Here is a 21052-nt window from a genome sequence, read left to right as displayed (position 1 = left end):
GCTTTCGCCGGTTTGTTGTGTTTTACTAATTATTTATTTTGTTTTTCAGATTCATCTTCTAGGGAATCAGGGTGTTAATTCACTCTGCCTTTCCGTTATTAGCGGCTGAGCGAGCAGTGTGGTGTCACCCACATCGCAACACTCAGGCCTGCTGGCAGGACATTTCTCCCCTGCGCCTTCATTGGTGCCTCAGGGTGAGTTTGGTGGCCGGTCCTTGCCGAATTTCCTCCTCACCCCTCTCCTCGGAGAGGGCTGAGAGGGAGACGGTAGTCACCAGCGGTGACCTCCCCCCCCCTTCTTTTTCCCTAAGGGGGTTGATGCTGTTTACTGGAAGAGGGTACCTTCCCTTGGGCCCCTGGACGACCCTCATACAGCGCTGAAGATCAAGGTAATGAAGATATATCAGGGGGAAGGGGATTGTTGTTTGTATTACACTCGCTCCCTTCCCTCCCCTGGACCTGTCAGCGCTGCCCTGCCGTCTATTCCATGCGTCGTCCATTAAGCGCCGCGGCTCCCCTTTTTTACTTTCACTTTCCCTCAGTTCGGGCCGGTCGGCCGCGCCTCCTAATCCCGCTCTTTCTTGGCGACCAGTGATATTTTAAACAGCTCACACTGCCGCTGGACCTATCAGGGGTTTCCTCTCTTCCCAGTCATTTGCTGTGTGCTTAACCACTCCCCCTCCTTCTCCACGTGGCCTCTATTCCTCCTCCATCTTGGATTCTGCTTCCTATCCGGACGCTACTCCACTCGGGGGGCGCAGAGACCGGCTCAGCTGCAGCTATTTCCTTCCTGTACAGTAGGCTTTCATCCGTACCCTAGCAACCCTCCCCTGCAGTATATCAGGAGGCAGCGCTGCAGTAGTTTAGACTTACACAGGCAGAGCTTTCCAACCCTTTTTTTCTTACTATAAGCTCACAGCCTACATATGTCCAACTCTATTGGGGCTTCTGTTTCCAAACCCACCATCATTCATTACACTTGTTCACGCTGCAAGAAAAAGTGGTCAGCAGGTCAGTCGTCACCCTTCTGCCAATCCTGCAGTCCACGTACAATGTCTGCTCCGCAGGAAGCTTCCGAATCTCGGGATGAGTGCACTCCCCCTCCCCCAGAGTGGGCAGTTGCTATGTCTCAGATTCTTCGACGAGGCATTTTGGCTTCGGCTTCCCCACAGGAACTGTCTGATTTCGCGGACCAGATCGGCCACGCGGGCAAATACGTTTTGGCTGCCTCCTTGGATGCAGCGGCCTGTTCCGCAAGGGCAAGTAGCAACATCATTGCTATACACCGCATTCTTTGGCTCAAAGCATGGAGCGCAGATACAACTTCTAAGAAGTCTCTCACCAACCTAGCCTTTCAGGGTTCCAGACTCTTTGGCTCTCGCTTAGACCAGATCATTTCTGATGCCACGGGAGGAAAAAGTACTTCCCTCCCTCAGTCTAGACCAAAACGTTTCTTCAATAAAAAGGGCCCTAGGCCTTTTAGGCACTTTCGTCAATTTCGGACCTCTGACTCCTCTTCCCAGCAGGAGCAACCTTCCGCGGAGGAGACCCTCTTACAAGCCTGCCCCCAGATGGAGAACTAAGAGCCAACCTTCCAGGTCCTCCGGCTCCCGTTCTGATTGATTTCGTTCCAAGTGACAGGTCGCCCCCACCTGGAATGACTTCCAGGGTGGGAGGCTGACTTCTTTCCTTTCGGGACGCCTGGCTGTCTGTAGTCAGCGACGCCTGGGTCAGAGAGGTAGTTACCTCCGGTTACAAGATCGAATTTTCTTCCCTTCCGAAAAAATAGTTTCTTCCTCTCTCGGCCACCAAGGCAACCGTCTCAACTGCCCAGGTTTCTTCAGGCCGTCTCTTCACTGGTCACAGCTGGCGTAGTCGTTCCTGTCCCTTCAAATGAGCGTTTTTCGGGGTTCTACTCGAACCTCTTTGTAGTCCCCAAGAAGGACGGTTCCCTTCGCCCAATTCTGGATCTCAAGTTTTTGAACTGCCATGTTCGACTCCGCCACTTCAGGATGGAGTCCTTGCGGTCTGTGATTGCCGCCATGGAGCCCAGGGAGTTCCTGTGTTCGGTGGACATTCAGGATGCGTACCTTCATGTTCCTATCTGCGTACGGTACCAGAGGTACCTTCGGTTCGCTATCCAGAAAGAGCACTACCAATTCACGGCTCTCCCATTCGGCCTGGCGTCGGCTCCCAGGGTATTCACCAAGATCATGGCGGCGGTCATGGCCATCCTTCGTTCCAGGGGGATACTCATCATCTCCTACCTGGAAGATCTTTTGATCAAGGGTTCTTCTCATCGAGAAGAGCATGAAGCCTCCAGATCTCTCTGGACACGCTGACTCTCCTCGTGTGGATCATCAACCGGGACAAGTCCTCTCTGATTCCCTGCCAGCGTCTGTCCTTCCTGGGCATGGAATTCGACACGAACTTGGCTCGGGTCTTCCTCCCACTAGACAAGTTCTCCGGTCTCCACAAGGCAGCCCGATCTCTCAAACACCCAGCTCCTCGATCGCTTCGGTGCTGCATGGCAGTCCTGGGAAAGATGGTTGCCTCCATGGAGGCCGTTCCCTTTGCCCAATTCCACACACGTCCCCTCCAACTGTTTCTTCTCTCCACTTGGAACAGATTCAGCTGAACAGCTGAAATGACCGGAACGTGACGTTCCGCCCAATGAGGTATCCTTGCTGCCTCTGCCATTACCTGACTGCTGCGCGTCCCGCCCTGGTGGTTTAAGTACGCCATGGCCGTGGCGTTGTCCGACTGGATGCGGACGGGACAACCGTCCAGGAGTGAGTGCCAATGGAGTAGGGCAAGGAAGATTGCTCTGATCTCCAGTAGGTTGATAGGCAGAAGAGCCTCCTGGTGGGTCCAGCGACCCTGCGCTGCTCCGGGAGTAGAAAATTGGGCAGGCGACTTCCTCAGCCGCCAGGGCCTGGCGGCGGGCAAGTGGTCTCTCCATCCCTCAGTATTCGACCAGATTTGTCTTCGTTGGGGCACCCCAGACATCGACCTCATGGCATCTCGGATGAACCACAAGGTTCCTCAGTTTGTCGCCAGATCCCGGGACCCTCTGGCCACCAGCCACGATGCCCTGGTAATCCCATGGTCGCAGTTTGTTTCCTTACCTGTTTCCCCCACTTCCCTTGATCCCAAGGGTAGTAAAAAAGATAAAGTTAGATGGGATTCCGGTCATACTCATAGCTCCAGACTGGCCAAGGCGCCCCTGGTATGCGGAGCTGGTCAACATGCTCGCCGATACCCCTTGGAGACTCCCAGACCGCTCAGATCTTCTCTCACAGGCCCCACTCTTCCACCAGAGTTCTCAGTCCCTGCATTTAACAGCATGGCTATTGAGGCCGCGGTTCTAAGAGAGTCTGGTTTTTCTCATCAGGTTATACAGACCATGATCAGAGCCAGGAAGCCGGCTTCTTCTCGTATTTACCACAGGTACTGGAAGGCTTTCTTCCGGTGGTGCGAGACACACGTCTTTCCGATGACTTTTTCCTTCCGGACTTTCTGGGCTTCCTGCAGTCGGGTCTCAACTCAGGTTTGTCCCTCAGTACCCTAAAGGGTCAAGTTTCCGCCTTGTCCATTCTTTTCCAAAGGGACTTGGCTTCCGTCTCTCAAGTGAAGACTTTTCTGCAAGGAGTTGCTCATCTTGCTCCTCCTTTTCGTCCTCCGCTGGAACCTTGGGACCTCAATTTGGTTCTCAGCGCCCTTCAGACCGTTCCTTTTGAACCGCTTCAGGACGTCTCTTTTTCCTTTCTTTCCTGGAAGGTGGCCTTCCTCATTGCCAGCACTTCAATTAGAAGAGTTTCCGAGCTGGCAGCATTATCCTGCCGCTCCCCCTTCCTGATTCTTCATCAGGACAAGGTCGTTCTAAGACCTGTCCCCGAATATCTTCCCAAGGTGGTTTCCACTTTCCACATCAATGAGGATATCATTCTTCCTTCTTTTTGCCCTTCTCCTGTTCACCCCTTGGAGAAGTCTCTTCACAAGCTTGACGTTGTTAGGGCCATTCGGATCTATCTTTCTAGAACTGCCCATTTTCGCAAATCTGACTCTGTTTGTCATTGCTGAGGGTCGCCAGAAAGGCCTTCAAGCGTCCAAATCCACTATTTCTCGCTGGATTAGTTCTGCTATAACGGAATCCTACCGTGCTCGAGAGTCACAGCCCCCTCCTGGGGTACAGGCCCACTCCACCAGAGCTATCGGTGCTTCCTGGGCTGTTCGTCACCAGACCTCTGCTTTGCAGGTTTGCAAGGCCGCCACCTGGTCGTCTTTACATACGTTCACGAGGTTCTACAGGGTTCATACCCATACCTCGTCAGATGCAGGTTTTGGTAGGAAGGTACTGCAGGCGGCGGTCGCACACTGGCCGACCTGAGCCCTTTTCTCGCTTCCTTTCTACCCACCCTTTTCCGGGACTGCTTTTGGACGTCCCACGGTTATCTGTGTCCCCCAATGAAGCGATAAAGAAAGAGGCATTTTTGGTACTCACCGTAAAATCTTTCTTGGAGCCTTCATTGGGGGACACAGCACCCTCCCTGTTATTTGTTCTTGGTACCGTGTTTGGGCCTACAAGTCCTGATTGAGTTGGTACTCATGTGTTCTCAGTTATGGTTGTTTCTCCTACTGCTTTTTTTCACCAACTGAGGTGCTCAGTGCCTGTCGGTGGATGTATACTGCCAGGGAGGGGCTATTGTTCTTTTCCTTTTTTGCATAGTGTCAGCCTCCTAGCAGCAGCAGCAGCAGCATACACCCACGGTTATCTGTGTCCCCCAATGAAGGCTCCAAGAAAGAGATTTTACGGTGAGTACTAAAAATCCCTCTTTTCCAAGGAGTAGGGTGATTGACAGGTAGTTGAAGCCAATAGTGGGTGTGACTAAGCCGCTGTGTCCTAATGGTGCGTAGTTGGGCTGTGGCCTCAGTCTGTGAGGGAGATTCAGACTTGGTGACAATGAGAAACTAATTCTTAATTTGAATTTCTGTCATATATGGGGAAAAATGGTTTCTGACTGGAATTTTTGTCAGATAAAGGGAAAAATGGTTTCTGACTGGAATTTCTGTCAGATATGAGGGAAAACAAATTGGTTTCTGACTGGAATTTCTGTCAGATATGAGGGGAAAAAATGGTTTCTCACTGGAATTGCTGTCAGATTTGCAGAAAATGGTTTCTCACTGGAGATCCTGTCAGTTATAAGGAAAAAAAAGTTTTTTGACTGGAATTTTTGTCATCTATGAGAAAAATAACTGGTTTCTGACTGGAATTTCTGTCAGATATGGTGAAAAACTGGTTTCTGCTGGGAATTTTGGTCAGATATGGGGAATAAAATGGTCTCTGATGGAAATATCTGTCAGATTTGGGGAAATCTTATTGGGAATTTCTGGATGATATGGTAAAAATATCTGACTGTAATTTGTCAAATATGAGGAAAAAAACAGATATCAGACTGAAATTCCTAGAAAACACAGGAAAACCTGATTTTGGCCAGCATTAGCTATCCATAGGCTTCCATGCTACTGATAGTATAATGTATGGTATACGTCTTATTACAGGACGCCTTGTATATAATGGTTCAGCAAATTACATTTTTACTTATAGATAAAAGAAAGGTGAGCCAACCTAATAGGGGCTGGTAGGACTTTATTTTGGCCTCCTTTGTGTGAATGGGTGCTTATGGGTACATTAGGGGTATACGCTGGGAGCTTCGCGCTCTGTATGGTTTGTGGACTCTGCAATATCTGCCTGATGTTACAAACTTCTACAATGGAGGTAAAAGGCAGGAGTATTCCTGATGTATGTACCTCCCATGGAAAGCTGTGACCTGTACTTTATACCTTCTTTATATAATGTGCAATCTGCTACATTATTCCATACTACAAGAGGCACGGTGACAGTCTGCTCACCTCCGTCAGGTGAATGGAGGCCTATAGACATATATGGTGCATATACTGGAAGCTATTCATTGGATATATGACCCCTACACTGGTATTGTGATGTGAATAGACCTTTGCCAACAGTGACAAGGAAGGCAGAGATTGTAATAAACCTCCTTTATGGGTCGTTCGACAGACATTGCCCTCCCTTATAGCTCCAAGATTTCTGTACAGCTACAGACTGGGCGAGGATGTTCACAAACGTAGTCAGAGCAATATGCGGCCAGGGGAGCGTTTTAAGTTGTTCATCAGTCTGCCGGGTTTTGTTTTTGTTATTTTTTGTTGTTTTTCCTTTAATCTAGATAATACCTATGTTACAAATGAAAATTTAAAATACATGTTGTTGCAAGTTTACGGTTTTATTTTCTGTCAGTTCCCGGACAAGTTTCCACCATCACCATGAATAATTACCAGTTGGTTGATGTTCTTGGAGCCTCATGGATAATACCAGCAGGACAAGTGGATAATTATACAGTCAGTCTAACAGGAGCCATCAATAACACAACACAAACGACGAGCACACAAGTGAATTTCACAGGATTACTACCAGGCAGAGAATATAATGTCACTGTACAGACAGTCAGTGGGAGCTGCAGCCAGACATCTGCTCCAGTGACCGAGGCCACATGTGAGTATCATCAGGATCTGCTCAGTAATGGCTCCTTATCATCCTCATATCACCATTCTCCTCTGTTACCGGCACTTTTACCTTATTAGACAAATGTACAATCTCTATTAATCTATATTACATTTATAAGGCCAACCAATTACAAAAACATAGACACAAAAATGACTAGTGGGTAAATGTGGCAAGATGAATGTCACACAATGGGGTTACGGTAAATAGAACAAGTCTGTAGATACAGTGAAAAGCTCAATAGCGTCTTAGCTGAAGATAGTCAAGAACAATTAAGGGTGCATATAGGTGCTCACTAGTGATGAGCGAGAATACTCCTTGCTTGGGTTTTCCTGAGCACGCTCGGGTGGTCTCGGAGTATTTATGACTTCTTGGAGATTTTGTTTTCCTTGCCGCAGTTAGATGATTTGCGGATCCGTACATTCGTACACACACGGCTCCACTCCGTACACCTTGTACATACACGAGGCTCCGCTCCATAGACCTCTTACACACGCGGCTCCGCTTCGTACACCTCGTACACACACGGCTCCGCTCCATACACCTCATACACACACGACTCTGCTCCATACACCTCATATACACAGGGCTCTGCTACATCCACACTGTAAACCCCTCCTGTCCCCTCACATAAGCTTACCCTCATCCAGCACCATGACAACCAGCAGAGTCCTGCAATACAGGGAGACCCTTGATCATGTGACCCCTGACTCCTCCCCTCCTGTGACCTCATCACAGGTCCTGTGCGCACAGAGCAGCGGCAGCCATATATGTGGTGTGCGGCTCTCTGCGGGTGGAGGGATGCGGCTCTGCAGTGCGGAACCACGTGGCACTCTTAACTCCTTTCTGACCTTGGACGGGATAGTACGCCCGAGGTCAGAACCCCCACTTTGATGCAGGGCTCCGGTGGTAAGCCCGCATCAAAGCCGGGACATGTCAGCTGTTTTGAACAGCTGACATGTGCCCGCAATAGTTGCAGGTGAAATCGCGATTCACCCACCGCTATTAACTAGTTAAATGCCGCTGTCAAACGCAGACAGCGGCATTTAACCGGCGCTTCCGGCCGGGCGGCCGGAAATGAGCGCATCGCTGACCCCCGTCACATGATCGGGGGTCAGCGATGCTTCTGCACTGTAACCATAGAGGTCCTTCAGACCTCTATGGTTACTGATCCCCGGTAGCTGTGAGCGCCACCCTGTGGTCGGCGCTCATAGCTCACCTGAATTTCTGCTGCATAGCAGCGATCTGATGATCGCTGCTATGTAGTAGAGGCGATCGCGTTGTGGCAGCTTCTAGCCTCCCATGGAGGCCATTGAAGCATGGCAAAAGTAAGAAAAAAAAAGTTAAAAAAAATGTAAAAAAAAATATAAAAGTTTAAATCAACCCCCTTTTCGCCCCATTCAAAATAAATCAATAAAAAAAAAATCAAACCTACACATATTTGGTATCGCCGCATTCAGAATCGCCCGCTCTATCAATAAAAAAAAAAAGGATTAACCTGATCGCTATACGGCGAAGCGAGAAAAAAATTCGAAATGCCAGAATTACGTTTTTTTTTTGGTCGCCGCGACATTGCATTAATGTGCAATCTGCACCGAAACAGTTTCATAAAAAACGCCAGCTCAGAACGCAAAAAATAAGCCCTCACCTGACCCCAGATCATGAAAAATAGAGACGCTACGGGTATCGGAAAATGGCGCAATTTTTTTTATTTATTTTTTTTAGCAAAGTTTGGAATTTTTCTTTCACCACTTAGATAAAAAATAACCGAGGCATGTTAGGTGTCTATGAACTCGTACTGACCTGGAGAATCATAATGGCAGGTCAGTTTTAGTATTTAGTGAACCTAGCAAAAAATCCAAGCAAAAAACAAGTGTGGGATTGCACTTTTTTTGCAATTTCACCGCACTTGGAATTTTTTCCTGTTTTCTAGTACACGACATGCTAAAACCAATGATGTCGTTCAAAAGTACAACTCGTTTCGCAAAAAATAAGCCCTCACATGGCCATATTGACGGAAAAATAAAAAAGTTATGGCTCTGGGAAGGAGGGGAGCGAAAAACAAAAACGGAAAATCCCAAGGTCATGAAGGGGTTAAAATCGGGACTGCCCTGCGGGATACGGGACAGTTGGGAGGTGTGGTACCAGATCGCGGCTCTGAATCTCCCCGGTTCAGGGGACTGGCTGCTTTTTTAACAAGCGGTATCATCGAACCGGGGAGAACCAGCCGAATCCCACCCCTGGCTTTACACATGGTCAAGTAACAGTAAAAATATAATTGATTTTATTGGGAACATGGTATAAAAACCAAGATAAAAAGAAGGGAAGAATACACCATTGGTATAGCCTTTGTCTGTACCAGTGGTGTATTCTTCCCTCACTTTTTATCTTTATTGTCGTTCACTACGACAAACCCTGCACAAAACTGGAGTGACCCAGCCTTTTCACCTACCAGTCGCTATTGTGTTTGCTTGGTTGTAATGTGTTTTTGGTTGTTGTTTTTTTATTCATGTTATGTGCAAAATGTGTTAATTAAATATTATTAATGTTTAATGCTCAGAATTTTGTGTCATGCACAGTCAATTATAGGAATTTCTTGATGAGGACATGTATTTCCCTTATCGTGGTCAATGTGGTTGGGTATTTTCGTGGTTAGGTATTTTCTTATTATACAGATGCTGGATATGTTCTCACCTCTCTGCATTTCTGTATTTTCCTGCAGATCCAACTCCACCTGGAACGTTATCCTTTACCACAATTGCTACAAAGAACCTGACATTATCTTGGTCGGAGCCAGTAAATATGGCCGGTGTGAATAAGACATATAATATAAGCTACGGGATATATCCATCAACTAACTTATCTGTGACAAGTCCCACAACAAGTGTCACCCTCCAGAGCCTGATATCTGGGACTAATTACTCCATAGCTGTGGTAACAGTCGGAGTCCGGGGGTATCAGAGCTCTCCGGTCACCACATCGGTCTATACAAGTAGGTTTTATCATTGTTTGCAACTTTTTATGAGGAATATTGAAGAGAAAAAGGAGATTAATGAAAAAGACAAAAAGGTTAGAGGATATTGATTTTCAGATTTTTTATGAAAAGTAGAGTGAGATTAAAGTGAAAAACTAAAAGCTTTTGTTGAGTATTATTTCTAAATTAATATTTTAATGAATTTCTAAGAGCATTCTGCTCCGTTGTTTTCTGAGTTGGGATAATGCTGAGTGATATAAACCTGAAGAAGAGCTTCTCCTGTAAGCCAAGAGATGCTGAATTAATATTTCCAGCCAAAAATAAAAATCCACTTGTGTACTAAGCATGTGAAATATGTATTTCATCCAGATCTGTCATTGTTAATTCAAGAACAGGATGCAAGTATTAAGATGGCCATATATTTAAGATCAGAAACTGAGCATAGTCCAGCCGTATCCGTGGGAACAATTTACATTAAAAAATAGCTTTTATTTCGCCATATAAAAATTGGACATTAAGAACAAATAATCTACCAATAAAGGTTATGCATCACAGCAAAATACACACTGTGCAGCGTCTGTGACCAATGCATTTCGATTCTAGGCCTTAACATGGTTACCGCTGGACTATGTTCAGTTTCTGATTGCTGATTTCATGGGTGAGCTGACAATTTTTCTATTTGTTTGTTATACATTTAAGATGACTATTAGTGGAAAACTGTTACTCCTATACCCCAACCTAAGGTGGTGGCTTATGCACTTTAGAACAAACAGACATGTTCAAATTCAACATGCCTGATTTTTCTTTTCTATGACATCTGCGTAAAGTAGTGACAAAACCTTAACCCACTGGATGGTCTGCCAGTGCTATCAAAATCAATGGGTTTAGCCAATATGTATATGACGTGTATGTAGCTACCTTTTAATCTACAGTGAGCGTATAAAAAAAAAAAGGTCCCTTTCTCATCAAGGAGAGTGGGACGATTTTTTCTCACTTGTCATCCGTGTGCTGTCTGTATACAATCTGTTTGTTTTTTTCTTTTTTTACTCAGCATCTATTAATCTTTTACAGGACTATTTAGTTTCCCATCTTACAGAATTGCAATGTATCCTTCCTTAAAAATCAGATGTTATACTGCTGGTTGTATGGCATCTGATTTTTTTTTTTTTTCTTGCATCTATCCAATTTCAGAGTCCAATTGCAGCATGCTGGGATTTTTTACTCATGCCGAATACAGCTCCTCATTGAATAACATTGGTCCGAGTGCAATACCTTTTTTTTATCGGATTGCATTTATCCGAGATATGCGGTCGTGTGAGAGAGCCGTCAAACATGATATCTGATGCTGTTGCAGTCTACTTCCATTCTCTACTACGAGATCCTGTATCCATAGCAATTGTTTTTCCTTTTATTACAGAACCATTATCTGTGAAATTTCTGCAGATCGGCTCTGTGACCTCATATTCTGTGTCTCTGACGTGGAGTAAACCTGATGAGTATCAGACTTCTTACAGATACAGAGTCAAGACATTTAACTCATCAGCCGCAATGATAAATTCTACAATAGTGACAATTGAATCAGCGACAATAATGAATCTGACACCAGGAGAAACATATACATTCATGGTCTATACAAGAGCTGCCTATAACAGCACTGAATCTGACCCTGTGTCAAGCACAAGCTGTACAGGTGAGCATGGAAGCAATCATTTTGATGTGAATTATGAGTCGATGTGACTTTCCTGAAACATAACATGATATGAATTGTAGATCAAAATGGTGTATTTACATTGTCTTGACTTAAAAATCCCCCCATCTTCAGTAATGAAACTTTTAAAATTAGCTGGGAAATAGTCAGTGATTTTATTTGTCTGTAGTCACCGCTACCTACAGTATGATCTTCTCCAGACCATAGATTTTGATTCCTGAACTGTCAATGATTCATATTTTCATGCTAAGATGATACTTTTTCTTTGAATTTATATTGTCTTCTCTTCTTTGAGTGCTATAATTATAAAATAAAATGTATGTTTTAATAGAATTTGTTCCAAATATGCACAGTCCCTGCTCCACCTTCCCATTATCGCCACTTTGTCAGATATGATGCTGAAAGCTCAATGGCTTTTGTTGTGTTGAAGAGGTTGTTAGAACTAGAGTTGAGTGAATATGTTTGGAATCAGTGTCCCAATCTGAGTTTGCCATATTGGTACCCTATTCGTGCCGAATTTATGTTTGACAATTGATTCCAAACATATTTGTTCATTTCTACTCCCATAGACTCCAATGATGTCCGGCTGTATTCGGCAAATATTGCAAATACAATATTCGCCGCCAATAGTTATCGGAAGCGAATTTTGAAAAATCCACTCAACTCTAGTTATAACCACTACAACATCCAGTTCAAAGTACTACTTATCCTCCAAGATTTTCTGCTGATACTCTGGTCAGTGTCTGTGATACCGATAAGTTGACCGCGCTACAGCCACTAAGCTTACTGGTTGGCTGCAGTGCTGTTGACATAACATTAGCACTGCAGAAAACATCAGAGACCGTGCAGCAGTGGGTAGACATCGCAGGATCTGGGGAGGATAAGTAATACTCTGTTTTGTTATAATTACCGCTACTTATGAAATAACAGGTAAAGTCAGCTTTCCAAGCCTTCTGATGATTCCCGCACTTCAACCACTGCCTTACACGGATCTGGAGGAGCAGTCCAATGTAGCCGTAACGAAAAAAGAGGGATGATCCAGCAATAAGGCGTGGGTGAACTAAAAAAACATTTCTTCAATAAAAAGGGCCCTAGGCCTTTTAGGCACTTTCGTCAATTTCGGACCTCTGACTCCTCTTCCCAGCAGGAGCAACCTTCCGCTTCAGGAGAGCGGAGGAGACCCTCTTACAAGCCTGCCCCCAGATGGAGAACTAAGAGCCAACCTTTCAGGTCCTCTGGCTCCCGTTCCGATAGATTTCGTTCCAAGTGACGGGTTGCCCCCACCCGGAATGACTTTCAGGGTGGGAGGCAGACTTCTTTCCTTCTGGGACGCCTGGCTGTCTGTAGTCAGCGATTCCTGGGTCAGAGAGGTAGTTACCTTCGGTTACATGATCGAATTTTCTTCCCTTCCGGAAAATCGTTTCTTCCTCTCTCGTCCACCAAGGCAACCCTCTCAACTGCCCGGGTTTCTTCAGGCCGTCTCTTCCCTGGTCACAGCTGGCGTAGTCGTTCCTGTCCCTTCAAACGAGCGTTTTTCGGGGTTCTACTCGAACCTCTTTGTAGTCCCCAAAGAAGGACGGTTCCCTTCGCCCAATTCTGGATCTCAAGTTTTTGAACCGCCATGTTCAACTCCGCCACTTCAGGATGGAGTCCTTGCGGTCTGTGATTGCTGCCATGGAGCCTGGGGAGTTCCTGTGTTCAGTGGACATTCAGGATGCGTACTTTCATGTTCCTATCTGTGTACGGCACCAGAGATACCTTCGGTTTGCTATCCAGCAAGAGCACTACCAAATCACGGCCCTCCCGTTCGGCCTGGCGTCGGCCCCCAGGGTCTTCACCAAGATCATGGCGGCGGTCTTGGCCATCCTTCGTTCCAGGGGGATACTCATCATCCCCTACCTGGACTATCTTTTGATCAGGGGTTCTTCTCATCGAGAAGCCTCCAGATCTCTCTGGACACTCTGACTCGCCTCGTGTGGATCATCAACCGGGACAAGTCCTCTCTGATTCCCTGCCAACGTCTGTCCTTCCTCAGCATGGAATTCGACACAAACCTGTCTCGGGTCTTCCTCCCACTGGAAAAGTTCTCCGGTCTCCGCAAGGCAGCCCGATCTCTCAAACACCCAGCTCCTCGCTCGCTTCGGTTTTGCATGGCATTCCTGGGAAAGATGGTTGCCTCCATGGAGGCCGTTCCCTTTGCCCAATTCCACACACGTCCCCTCCAACTGTTTCTTCTCTCCACTTGGAACAGATCCACGACCTTACTGGACCGCCCCGTTCGTCTGCCTCGGCAGGTTTGGCCGTCACTGACCTGGTGGACCCTGTCTCCATCGCTCCTCAGAGGGAGGTCTTTCCTTCCGCTTCAGTGGCAGGTCATCACCACAGATGCCAGCTTGCTCGGTTGGGGAGCGGTCTTCCGACATCTCACAGCGCAGGGTCGCTGGACCCACCAGGAGGCTCTTCTTCCTATCAACTTACTGGAGATCAGAGCAATCATCCTTGCCCTACTCCACTGGCAATCACTCCTGGCCGGTCGTCCCGTCCGCATCCAGTCGGACAACGCCACGGCTGTGGCGTACTTAAACCACCAGGGCGGGACGCACAGCAGTCAGGTAATGGCAGAGGCAGCAAGGATACTTAATTGGGCGAACGTCACGTTCCGGTCATTTCAGCTGTCCACATTCCAGGCGTCGAAAATTGGGCAGCCGACTTCCTCAGCCACCAGGGACTGGCGGCGGGCTAGTGATCTCTCCATCCCTCAGTATTCGACCAGATTTGTCTTCATTGGGGCACCCTAGATGTCGACCTCATGGCGTCTCGGATGAACCACAAGGTTCCTCAGTTTGTCGCCAGATCCCGGGACCCTCTGGCCATCAGCCACGACGCCCTGGTAATACCATGGTCGCAGTTTCAGTTTCCTTACCTGTTTCCCCCACTTCCCTTGATCCCAAGGGTAGTAAAAAAGGTAATGTTAGAGGGGATTCCGGTCATACTCATAGCTCCAGACTGGCCAAGGCGCCCCTCGTACGCGAAGCTGGTTAACATGCTCGCGGATACCCCTTGGAGACTCCCAGACCGCTCAGATCTTCTCTCACAGGGCCCACTCTTCCACCAGAGTTCTCAGTCCCTGCATTTAACGGCATGGCTGTTGAGGCCGCGGTTCTGAGGGAGTCTGGTTTTTCTCATCAGGTCATACAGACCATGATCAGAGCCAGGAAGCCAGCTTCTTCTCGCATTTACCACAGGTACTGGCTTTCTTCTGGTGGTGCGAGACACACGACGTCTTTCTGATGACTTTTTCCCTTCTGGACTTTCTGGGCTTCCTGCAGTCAGGTCTCGACTCGGGTTTGTCCCTCAGTACCCTAAAGGGTCAAGTTTCCGCCTTGCCCATTCTTTTCCAAAGGGACTTGGCTTCCGTCTCTCAAGTGAAGACTTTTCTGCAAGGAGTTTCTCATCTTGCTCCTCCTTTTCGTCCTCCGCTGGAACCTTGGGACCTCAATTTGGTTCTCAGTGCCCTTCAGACAGTTCCTTTTGAACCGCTTCAGGACGTCTTTTTCCTTTCTTTTCTGGAAGGTGGCCTTCCTCATTGCCATCACTTCAATTAGAAGAGTTTCCGAGTTGGCAGCATTATCCTGCCGCTCCCCGTTCCTGATTCTTCATCAGGACAAGGTCGTTCTAAGACCTGTCCCCGAAATTCTTCCCAAGGTGGGTTCCACTTTCCACATCAATGAGGATATCATTCTTCCTTCTTTTTGCCCTTCTCCTGTTCACCCCTTGGAGAAGTCTCTTCACAAGCTTGATGTTGTCAGGGCCGTTCGGATCTATTTTTCTAGAACTGCCCATTTTCGCAAATCCGACTCTGTTTGTCATTGCTGAGCGTCGCCGGAAAGGCCTTCAACCGTCCAAATCCACTATTTCTCCCTGGATTCGCTCTGCTATAACGGAATCCTACCGTGCTCGAGAGACACAGCCCCCTCCTGGGGTATGGGCCCACTCCACCAGAGCTGTCGGTGCTTCCTGGGCTGTTCATCACTAGGCCTCCCCTTTGCAGGTTTGCAAGGCTGCCACCTGGTCGTCTTTACATACGTTCACGAGGTTCTACAGGGTTCATACCCAGACCTCGTCAGCTGCAGGTTTTGGTAGGAAGGTACTGCAGGCGGCGGTCGCACACCGGCCGACCTGAGCCCTATTCTCGCTTCCTTTCTACCCACCCTTTTCCGGGACTGCTTTTGGACATCCCACGGTTATCTGTGTCCCCCAATGAAGCGATTAAAGAAAGAGGGATTTTTGGTACTCACCGTAAAATCTTTCTTGGAGTCTTCATTGGGGGACACAGCACCCTCCCTGGTTATTTGTTCTTGGTACCGTGTTTGGGCCTACAAGTCCTGATTTGAGTTGGTACTCATGTGTTCTCAGTTATGGTTGTTTCTCCTACTGCTTTTTTCACCAACTGAGGTGCTCAGTGCCTGTTGGTGGGTGCATACTGCCGGGGAGGGGCTATTGTTCTTTTCCTTTTTTGCATAGTGTCAGCCTCCTAGCAGCAGCAGCATACACCCAGGGTTATCACACAAACACACACTGTTATCTGTGTCCCCCAATGAAGGTTTCAAGAAAGAGATTTTACGGTGAGTACCAAAAATCCCTCTTTTTCAAGATCTAGGCTATCCTTAATTTTAAGCTCTTGTATAGTTCCTACAAGCAATGCCTGGATCACATGATTCAACCACAATCAACCACACAGTGGTTGCGTGCCCGACAATTGACATATATATATTGATATTTTAAGTATGGAATAATAAAAATATTTTTTAGTTCACCCACGCCTTATTGCTGGATCATCCCTCTTTTTTCGTTATGGCTACATTGGACTGCTCCTCCTGATCCGTGCAAGTAAGGTAAATTATATAAGGATTTTAGAAGCTCCTGGTGCCTGTGGAATTGTGCAGCTGATGATCACAACTGTCAAAAGCAGTCTTATTGTGAATAGCCATAGTTTTACAGAGTGGTTTTCAGCAGTGCAACAAGTACAGATGAAGCACACAAAACCCATGTGCTACATGTGTCTTTGCCATGCCATGCTGAAAAAACCACATTGTGAAACCAGATTTGCCCATTACATTCCATTTGCAGCCACAAAGCCAAAATACCATAAGCCCGATCCATCACTTGCATTTTTGTTTATCTTTTTCAAAGTCACTTTTCATCTTTTGGCTTGTGGTACTCATTTACTTTTTTTCCCATATGGTTAAAGGGAACCTGTCACCCCCAAAATCGAAGGTGAGCTAAGCCCACCGGCATCAGGAGCTTATCTACAGCATTCTGTAATGCTGTATATAAACCTCCAATGTATCCTGAAAGATGAGAAAGAGGTTAGATTATACTCGCCCAGGGGCGGTGCCGGTTCTTTTCTGGTCCGATGAACGTCTTGGTCCGGGGCCTCCCATCTTCTTACGATGACGTCCTCTTCTTGTGTTCACGCCGCGGCTCCGGCGCAGGCGTACTTTGTCTGCCCTGTTGAGGGCAGAGCAAAGTACTGCAGTGCGCAGGCGCCAGGAAAGGTCAGAGAGGCCTGGCGCCTGCGCACTGCAGTACTTTGTCTGCCCTTTTAAGGGCAGAGCAAAGTACGCCTGCGCCGGAGCCACAGCCTGAAGACAAGAAGAGGACGTCATCGTAAGAAGATGGGAGGCCCCGGACCGGACCGCGACGTCCATCGGACCAGAACAGAACTGGGACCGCCCCTGGGTGAGTATAATCTAACCTCTTTTTCTCATCTTTCAGGATACTTCGGGGGCTTATCCACAGCATTACAGAATGCTATAACAACTTCATGGAAAATATACCCATAACAATTTGTTTCAATAGTAGTTACATAATACTATGGGCTAGATCAGGATTGTAAATCATAACGGGATAATAGCAAACATTTGATAAACAGAACCGCAAAGAGACGCGATCATAAGAACACCCCAACAAAATCTTATTTGAAAAAATACAAAATATTTATTAAATATTCAGGATGTTTGGAAAACAAGGGAGGAATAGATTAAAGCCACGTTGTACATGTGGGAAATGCAGGGGTGCACAGAACTCGGTCAAGACTCAAACAGTATTAAATGGATTTTACATCCAGTGATTTACTACCAAATACATAGTATAACATATTCTATACAGCCTAACAGGTTGTGTAACAAATGTTCAATTTAAGGCTGGTCAAAATAAATTACGGTCACCATGTTAATTTCCATAATTACCTATGTAGGCTGTTAGGTTCAACCCGCAGAGTGGCTTTAATCTACGGTAATTGCATTTTGCTCACTGGAATGACACCCCAGCCTTAATTTTTTTTAATTTATTTATATCTTCACCATTTTTTCTTTACATTTTGCTATGTTTAACTCAACCTTTGTAAATGGAAGGGCCTTTCATGAGCTCAACTTGAAGGGGTAGTCTGGTCTAAAACTACAACTTTTCAGTTACTCTATGTAACTGCAGATTTGTGAATCATCACACCGTTCGCACTGCACCCTGTTAGGATTCTTTGGTATTGGCACCTACCAATGAGCATATCGCGTACTTGTGATAACATGGCCATGATTGATGGCCCTGACATCGGAGAATAATCACACCGCTCGCACTGCACACTGTTAGGATTCTTCGGTATCGGCACCGGCCAGTGTGCATATCGCATACTTGTGGTCACATGGCCACCATTGATGGTACTGACATCGGAGAATCATCACACTGCTCGCACTGCACACTGTTAGGATTCTTCGGTATCGGCACCGGCCAGTGTGCATATCGCATACGTGTGGTAACATGGCCACCATTCCTGGCGCTGACATCGGAGAATCATCACACCGCTCGCACTGAGCACTGTTAGGATTCTTCGGTATCGGCACCGGCCAGTGTGCATATCGCATACTTGTGGTCACATGGCCACCGTTGATGGCGCTGACATCGGAGAATCCTTACAGTGCGCAATGAGTGCAATGTGAGGATTCGCAAGTCTGCAGTCACATAGACTGCAGACTTGTTGTTTTAGACCAGACAACCTATTTTTACCCTGTTTTGGCTGTATGTTGTATACAGTTATACTCTTTTTGTCTAATTCGTTTTTTATTTCTACTACTGCATGAGTTACATCAGGCATCAATCTATCCATGCTATTTGTTATATTTTTCAAATATCTCCAATCTCCTGAAACTGTTTATAAATCAATAAAAAGTTTGGAATAAGAACATAGTAATACTCCTTTTAAAGGGAGACTGTCATGTCCAAAATGCTAATTCAGCTACTTTCTAAACAGGATTAAGGACTGTGTAAATGGCTGAATCTGCATATTTTTCGGGATAACGGACACCCTTTTGAGGAAGCTATTTCTATGATTGGGAAGGGATTTCTGATAACTACCACATTGTCACAACTTAATTGTTATTTGCTGGAATGTTGAACCCAGGGGGACTTGACTTGAAAGTTGCAATCGTTTTAGCCGATGGGTGCATAGCGCATTAGTTTGCTAAATGGAACCTATCCAGTCCGATGAGGAGCTCACCCTGCAGATAAAGGGTTAATCCTCAGTGTTGTAATGCTGTACTGAAAGTGCGGCACTAGGGAGAAAATGAACTTTACTCGTCCCAGTAGCCATCTTTCGGCCATGAAGGCAGGTCTCTAGCAATTACAGTCATTGCACACAGCAGTGTGAGCGGTGACTGTGAGCACGCCCCAACACTGACTGACAGCTGACTCAGCAGTGCATCAGTGCAGAGTTGGCTGTCAATCAAAGTGCTAGGGCGTTCTTGCCACCAAATCTCATGGTATAGTGAACGATGACTGTGGCCGCGCCACAGTCCCGAGAGGAATATAGTTAATTTTCTTTCGGGAGCCGTGCTTTCAGTACAGCGGCCGGGCACCTTCATGATGCTGTTAACACTATTCACCAGTAGATATAAAGTAGGTAATCTGATGTGACAGGTTCCCTGTAATGTATATGTAACAAGCTTTTTTTTTTTTTTTTTTTTTTTTTTTTTTTTAAATATACATACACCTTACACTTAGTAAATATGTAAGTGCTCTACTACTGCAGGTCGATTACTTGCATCATACCAGAGGTATCTGCTGTATAACCAACCTGTCTGTAATTTATATTATTATTCTCAGTTCCTGGACAAGTTTCCACCATCACCATGAATAATTACCAGTCGGTTGATGTTCTTGGAGCCTCATGGATAATACCAGCAGGACAAGTGGATAATTATACAGTCAGCCTAACAGGAGCCATCAATAACACAACACAAACGACGAGCACACAAGTGAATTTCACAGGATTACTACCAGGCAGAGAATATAATGTCACTGTACAGACAGTCAGTGGGAGCTGCAGCCAGACATCTGCTCCAGTGACCGAGGCCACATGTGAGTATCATCAGGATCTGCTCAGTAATGGCTCCTTATCATCCTCATATCACCATTCTCCTCTGTTACCGGCACTTTTACCTCATTATACAGATGCTGGATATGTTCTCACCTCTGTATTTCTCTCCTTTTCTGCAGATCCAACTCCACCTGGAAATTTGTCCTTTATCACAATTACAACAAACAACCTGACATTATCTTGGTCGGAGCCTGTAAATATGACCGGTGTGAATAAGACATATAATATAAGCTATGGGATATATCCATCAACTAACTTATCTGTGACAAGTCCCACAACAAATGTCACCACCCTCCAGAGCCTGATATCTGGGACTAATTACTCCATAGCTGTGGTAACAGTCGGAGTCCGGGGGTATCAGAGCTCTCCGGTCACCACATCGGTCTATACAAGTAGGTTTCATGCCTCCCTCCCTGCCTGTGAGATGCTGCTCCAATGCAGAAGCATTGCAGAGCATCAGATCAGCGATCCAATGCCTGTATAGTGATGTCCCATCCTAGGACAATGTAAAAAAAGTTAAAAATTAAAAAAAAATTAGTACAAAGTGTAAAAATATTTTTTTAAAAAGCCCTAAGTAAAGAACATAAAAAAGAGACAAATATTTTTCCAATAAGTAAAAAAAAAAACTAAACAGAAAAACTACTTATTTGGTACCACTGCGTCCGTAACAACCTGCTCTAAAACTGTCCCACTAGTTAACCCCTTCAGTGAACACAGTAATAAAAAAAAGAGGCAAAAAACAATGCTTTATCATACTGCTGAACAAAAAGTGCAATAAAACTCGATCAAAAAGACAAATGTAAATAAACATGGTACAGCTGAAAATGTCTTGTTCCGGATAAAAACAAGCCGCCATATAGATCCATGAGCAGAAAAATAAAAAAGTTATACCTCTCAGAAGCAAAAATAATTTTTTTCTGTAAAATAGTTTTTATTGTGTAAAAGCACCAAAACTTAAAAAAAGATATGATATGAATTGGGTATCGCTGCAATTGTACTGACCCAAAGAATAATGGTGCAATTTCTCCAGTTAACCTTATGAAAATAAAAAAAATTGGGTCTAAAGGAACATTTTTGTGAAAAAAAAACTAAAGTTATATGTTTAATTTTTCCTTCCATAATTCCATAAATTCCTGTGAAGCAGCTGAAGGGTTATTAAACTTCTTGAATGTGGTTTTGAGCACCTTGAGGGGTGTAATTTTTAGAATGGTGTCACTTTTGGGTATTTTCTGTCATATAGGCCCCTCAAAGTCACTTTAAATGTGAGGTGGTCCCTAAAAAAATGGTTTTGTAAATGTTGTTGTAAAAATGAGAAATTGCTGGTCAACTTTTAACCCTTAAATATTCCTAATAATAAAAA

The 21052-nt window shown here is 45.7% G+C and overlaps 1 protein-coding gene across 3 annotated transcripts in view; it reads left to right on the top strand.

Moving 5' to 3' along the window:
• The window catches only part of LOC143806509 (uncharacterized), a 236519-nt gene that overhangs the window by 33686 nt on the left and 181781 nt on the right, over positions 1-21052 (top strand). For all 3 annotated transcript variants that reach the window (XM_077287123.1, XM_077287125.1, XM_077287124.1), the window contains exons 5-9: positions 6316-6570; positions 9302-9571; positions 10971-11243; positions 19419-19673; positions 19812-20084. In XM_077287123.1, coding sequence (XP_077143238.1) covers positions 6316-6570; positions 9302-9571; positions 10971-11243; positions 19419-19673; positions 19812-20084 — 1326 coding nt within the window. The remainder of the gene's footprint in view (positions 1-6315; positions 6571-9301; positions 9572-10970; positions 11244-19418; positions 19674-19811; positions 20085-21052) is intronic.

The sequence above is a fragment of the Ranitomeya variabilis genome, chromosome 2 (genome assembly GCF_051348905.1).
Source record: "Ranitomeya variabilis isolate aRanVar5 chromosome 2, aRanVar5.hap1, whole genome shotgun sequence".
In the NCBI taxonomy this organism is placed as follows: domain Eukaryota; kingdom Metazoa; phylum Chordata; class Amphibia; order Anura; family Dendrobatidae; genus Ranitomeya; species Ranitomeya variabilis.
The sequence above is the reverse complement of the archived record's forward strand: the minus strand, read 5'-3'. Positions and strand labels throughout refer to the sequence as shown.